Source organism: Panthera pardus, unplaced genomic scaffold, assembly GCF_024362965.1.
Source record: "Panthera pardus isolate Hobbes unplaced genomic scaffold, ASM2436296v1 HiC_scaffold_1, whole genome shotgun sequence".
Taxonomy (NCBI): Eukaryota; Metazoa; Chordata; class Mammalia; order Carnivora; family Felidae; genus Panthera; species Panthera pardus.
In genome coordinates this window covers 54,021,973-54,027,964 of record NW_026526654.1, presented here as the reverse complement: position 1 = coordinate 54,027,964, position 5,992 = coordinate 54,021,973, and the positions used below count along the sequence as shown (strand labels likewise).

Genomic DNA, 5,992 nt, shown 5'->3' with positions numbered 1-5,992 from the left:
ACTAAATCAAAAATTAATATGCGTGTGCACATGCGTGGGTATAAATTCTCATGTGAACTTCTGTGAAACATATAGGCATACCCTCTATTTTATATATATATATGTGTATATATATATATACACATATATATATACACACACACATACACACACACACACACACACATATATACACACACACACATACACACACACACACACATATTCAATGCTTTACCCAATGTTTAATTGAGTAATGAATTAGTTTAATATAAACTCTAGCAAACAGAATATTTATACTGTACCCACATTTATCTCTAAAAGCAAACAAATGCCAATAACAGGCACTTCAGTGAAAGTACAAGCCTGTGTTCAAATATAAAATGGTAAAAATGAGAAAGAAATTATGAAAATATATACCTTTAATTTGCAGACATATAAACACGTTTGGTACAGTACAGACACATGATGCCAAAAAGTAGAATGGTCCAGCTTAAGCTAACACATTCCTTGTTTACACAGATATTTTGCTATAGCTCTCCTATAAAATAAAATTCCCAGCTCACACAATGAAGTGAAAGAGATCAATCACCGAGGAACCAGCCTGCTTCATTGCAAAGGATTCAGTAAAAGCTAAGTTATCAAAGCAATCTGCTGCTGGGCTTACAAATAAACTCTTGGACCTAATCCAAAGCCAAAGGAAGGAAGCCAGAAATGGTGGCCAACAAACCTAAAGGACAACAAAAAAAGAAGTATAACTTTTATATAAGGGGCCCAACTAAAACAACCAGTAGTGCTCACTAGCATCTAGAATAATTCCGTTTTAATATGATTTTTACTTACTCAGGTGATAAATGAGTCCAAGAACATAAAAACCTAATATATAACCCAAGCATAAAGTATACCTGACAAGTTGTCAAAGCACCAAAATGTCGTGAACACCTACAAAGCAACTAAAGATTGAAACATTTCTTTGCTCCTGGCTGTTTTCCTTGGACACAATTTCCAGTTACAATGTTTGGAAGGGAGAATATATACATTTCCCATGTAGTAATAGCAAGTGCAGTGGTAAAGCAAACAGAAAGCAATCTGAGTACATGGAAAGTGAAATACTCTTCAGCAGGTCAAATCCTTAACACGTGGCCATGTTTTCACCCTTGCTAAAGAGGAATTGCGCTTCTTTGTTAATGCCTTCTCTTTCAAACTATACAAGATGTACTTGTGAGGTAATAAACATTCTGCTTACAAATGCATTTCTTTTCTTTCTTATCATACATTTAAGTGCAGTGAAATTCAATTTATTTCAATGTCATATTTCTTAAATGTTAAAAACAATATATTTAAAATATACTCTTTCATTAATTTCATGTACAACAACTGTCATGTACAATACCTCAAAACAGTTCCCTGCAAAGGAGTAGTTGATGCCCTCTTGTGGCTAAAGGACTTTTTAGACAAAAAAATGCAATGTACCATTTTCTTACCTTATTCCCAGGTTCTACCAATCTGCTTGGTGAATGAAAGCTGCAAATCAGTCCAAGCTTTTTTTTTTTTTTTTTTAATAACAGTTCTCTATAGCTGTTAGTACTAATTTTCATTAGAAAATGCTGTACACATTTTATAACCTCTGATTTTGAATTTAAAAACCTGTAAACAGCTTATTTACAATATAGTACAAGTTATAAATTAGTTGTCCTCCATTGGAACTGCCATCTACACACTCTTGTTTAGGTGATGAGACTACCCCAAGTCAGTGAAAACATCTCTGGGTTATTCCACAATGAAATGTCAAATATTAGAAATAGCCACTGGTTTCCTCTCTCTCATATGCAAGTCGATTTTTCCTTTGAGTGGAATTTGTACTTCCAAATTTTCGTCTTCCCTGTGATGCTTTTTCCCTCTCCTTAAACAGATGTATATGCCCATCCCTGTAACAAGTGTGATAGAACCCAAGCTTATTACAGACAGAGCTACTAAGGTAGGCACACAGGACACAGACTCGACTTTCCTGTGAGTTGGTTCTATGGAGATCTGTGGTTCTTTCTCCTCTATGTTAATTTCTGGTTCCTTTCTTAAAAGACTCTCAATGTAGCTCTCATTACTGACAGTGTCGTTGACAAATAGATTCACCATGACCGTGGAGTGGAGAGGTTCGGGATAACCATGATCGCTCACTTTCACCAGTAAACGATGGAGTCCATAATCTGTCTGCAGCAATGCCTCTTCCAAAGTAATGTTGCCGGTTTTAGGGTCAATCCTAAAGGACTCGGGCCTAGGACCTCTTCTTCCTATGATGCTGTAAGCTATGACAGCGTTCATGCCCGTGTCTTTGTCAACAGCATAGACCTCTGTGACTGGGGAGCCGGGCAGAGTAGAAGGCAGTACCAACAGGTAGGACATGTTAGATTGAGGGAACAGAACAAGAGGAGGGTTGTCATTGATATCTAGAAGGAGAATTGTGATTTTTGCAGTTGAAGAGAGGGCAGGCTCGCCCCCGTCAACAGCTTCGACCCACAAAGTATAGGAGCTCTGCTGCTCTCTGTCCAAAGACACTTTGGCTCTCAGCATGCCCTTTCCTGTGTCTATGACAAAAATATCACTCTGGTTCACCACCGAGAGGGCGACCCATCCATTTCGTCCGGCATCAGCATCTGTTACACTAATTACCCCAATTTCACCATATCCTGGAAAGTTTTCTGGCACAAAAAAGCTGAAGTCCTTGTTGATGAACCTAGGGCTGTTGTCATTTTTATCCAACACCGTGAGAGCCACAGTGGCTACTGATTCTCTGGGTGGCTTCCCAGAGTCAACAGCTCTGACTGTGTACCTGTACTTTTCTTTCTCTTCTCGGTCCAGCTGAGTAGAAACTGTCAGAATTCCTGTGACACTGTCTAAGGAAAAATACGATGGGGCATCAGGTCCCAGAAAATAGGAAACCTGGCCTCTCTCTCCACTGTCAGCATCTGTAGCATATAGCTTAGTCAAAAAGGCATTGGGTGCGTTGTTTTCTTCAATAGTTAGTTCCAGCAAGGGTTGCAGGAAAATAGGGGCATTGTCATTGTCATCTAAAAGTTGCACTTTAATAATTTTTTTGACATGAAATCCCTCAGAGTTCCAGGCCACCACCGCTATTTCGTAGAACTGCTGTAGCTCATAGTCCATAAGTTTTGTGGTTTCCAGCAAATATTCATTACTGTATGGTTTGTAAGGTGATAACCGAAATGGTCCTTCACCGTCCAGGTAGCAGTTCACCTTGTATTTACCTTCTGGATCTCTTATGGTGAAGAATGCAATTGGAGTGTTAATAGGCTCCAGTTCTTTCAGGTAAACAACACCATCCACCTCATTTGCTATATAACGAGGCACAATTTCAGGCGGTCTGAAAATGACTTTGATAATGGTCACCAGGGCCGTGGTCACAGCGGGGATGCAGCCTGGCCCGTTGGCAAGGATGGTGAGCTTGTGCGTTTGCAGAACACTCCCCCCGATCTTACTGAAAAGTTTAATGACTCCGGTGGTTTCATCCAGATGGAATAAATCCTTGGATGCCTGTGGAACTTTCTGGCTGTACGAGTAAGTGATCTGAGCATTGGTTCCCAAGTCTCTATCCACAGCCTGGACAGCTGCAACCGGTGTGCCCACTGTAGCATTCCCAAACACAGTGACATTGATTTGTGAGTCTGCGAAGAGAGGGCAATTGTCATTAATGTCAGTTATGCCAATGGTGAGGGTGGCGCTGCCCAGCAGTGGTGGGGACCCACCATCCTCTGCTATGATGATGCTCACATACTGGTCCTGGGTCTCCCTGTCCAGTAGTCCCATGACAATTAGATAGGGAGTGCGCTCCCCATTCTCATTCTCCTCCACATCCAGGGTGAACATGCGATGGTAGTCCAGCAAACGGTAGGTCTGCACCCCATTCGTGCCTATATCTGGGTCCATGGCAGGGTGCTCTATGGCCAGCCGGGTGTTTACAGGTGCGTTTTCTGGCACCCAAACTGAGATTTGGGAAACGGGGAACTGCGGGGCATTGTCATTAATGTCCCGGATTGCGATTTTCACCTTCACAAACCGAAAGTACTCCTGAGGCAGGACCAGTACGTCCAGAAGCAAAAGACAAGAGTCAGAGGAAGGGGAGGAGGAGATGGAAATGCTGCCGCCCCAGGCACCTCCTCCACCTCCTTCTAGACACAGGGCCTCCCGGTCGATCTCCTGGTCAGAAGTGTGCAGTTCCCCGGAGCGGTTGTCTAGGGTCACGTACTGGCCACTCAGTCCCCGGGAAGCCAGGCTGAAGGAGAGAGGGGGGCTCCGCTCAGCCAGGGTGCGCTCAGGCAGCTGCGGCAGCTGGTCCTGCCTCCCGGCGGCTCGGGGCACCAGCCGCAGGTCCTCGGCCAGGCTGCCGATGAGCACCCCCGCCGGCAGTCCCTCGTTCAGGCTGTACAGAAGCTCCGTGGCCCGGCTGTAACTTGCGAGGCAGTTGAAGGGTCCCACGAAGAGGAAAAACAGAAAGAGATGCTGAAAGTGGGGGGAGGGGAGAAGGCTCGTTACACACACGCGGGAACACGGAGATTGGAGTCAGAAACCAGTGTCACGGGGTCCTATTTGCCCCCATCCCCGTTCCCAAAGGCAAACCCTCTAGTCGGAGAGGGAAGGAGAGGAAACTTGCTGTAAAGGAGATCTTTGGGGCAACATTGTCGCCAAAACTTAATGTTTCTGTTCAGTTTCTGCAACCCCCCCCCCTTTTCCCCCCGCTCTCCATCAGCACCCTCATTGAGTTAATAATCGGAATCCCAAGCCATAAAGCATCCCTGGAAACACGCGGCCGAGTGGAGAGGACTCCGCTCAGGGACTGCGCAACGCCGCAGGGAAACCACCGGGGTAGGCTATGGGGAGGGAGAAGGTTGGTAGTGGAGAGGAATGAGCGATGATGGGCGATTCATCAATTTATTTCCCATTGAAATGTTTCTACCACTAAGGTCCCCGGAACGCGAAATGTGCTACATCCCTTTTTGTGAGACCACCGCTGCCAACAACAATATCAATAATAATACGGGAAACATAGTGACACGTTTCCTTCGGACCCCCCCCCCCCTCCCCCATTAAATAAACACTTTGGGTCAGAGAAGTGATTTTCATTTTAGCTCTCATCTATCAAACCGAAAGGACCTGGATCGCCACCTACTATTAAGCCCTCACTAATCCCCCTCCCCTAAGGGAAGAGTAGGAGAGGCGGAAAATGCTTACGCAAAAACAATTTGTCAATTACAGCGGCCAGTGCTAGCAGGTGCCGGCAGCAGGACATAATCTCCGCACCCCTGTGTCTCAAGCCGATAACCCCCTCCCCCCACCTCATCTGCCTACATTCCTATTTCAGAAACTTCCTCTCCCGACCCAAGGACTAGCCGATTCCTTGCTAAAATGAAGACACCTTATCCCAAACTCCCTTTCCCTCCCCCAACCTTCCCGTGAAGTTTGGATTGAGGTAAAAGGTTCGAAAAACCGTCAAGGAGTAGGAACTGCCTCACAGCACCGCAACTTGTCTGGACCCCAACCCTTACCGGCAGGCTTCTGTGGCTGGTGCTGCTCCTGGGACGACTTAGACGCCCCATATCCAGGCGCGGGTGCCAGGTCGCCGGGCGCCAGCTCACTGCCAGGGCTCGCGAGCTGCGCGCATTCCCTCGGCCGCGCATTCCCAGGGAGGCTGCAGTCAGCGCGCTCCTGACGGGAGGGCGGCAGAAGACACTCCCTCTCTGTTCATGCAAATCGCTGGGGAACTTCAGCCAATAGTCACTGGCTCGTCAATTAAGGATGGGAGCGAAAGGGGGGCGGAAAGGCGCGGGGCTGAAGGGCACGGTCATGGTTTCCTTCCCAGGACGTGGGTGAGTCCGGACCCCGCCGGAGGAGCCGGAACGGGGGGACTTGCCTCTCAAGACTGCGACGTGGCGCCACCCGGTCTGGCCCCGGAGCGCGTGCCCACCAGATCTCCCTCCTCGCCGCACCAGTCACAGCTCAA

The 5,992-nt window shown here is 46.6% G+C and overlaps 1 protein-coding gene across 1 annotated transcript; it reads right to left on the bottom strand.

Annotated features, from left to right (window-relative positions):
* Positions 1 to 223: 223 nt before the first annotated feature.
* On the bottom strand, positions 224 to 5,987 carry PCDH20 (protocadherin 20). Its single transcript, XM_019415590.2, has 2 exons — positions 5,538 to 5,987; positions 224 to 4,494 (listed from the first exon to the last, which is right to left on the bottom strand). The coding sequence occupies exons 1-2, from the start codon at positions 5,667 to 5,669 to the stop codon at positions 1,768 to 1,770; spliced, it is 2,859 nt and encodes a 952-aa protein (XP_019271135.1). The 5' UTR covers positions 5,670 to 5,987; the 3' UTR covers positions 224 to 1,767.
* Between the last annotated feature and the right edge of the window lie 5 nt (positions 5,988 to 5,992).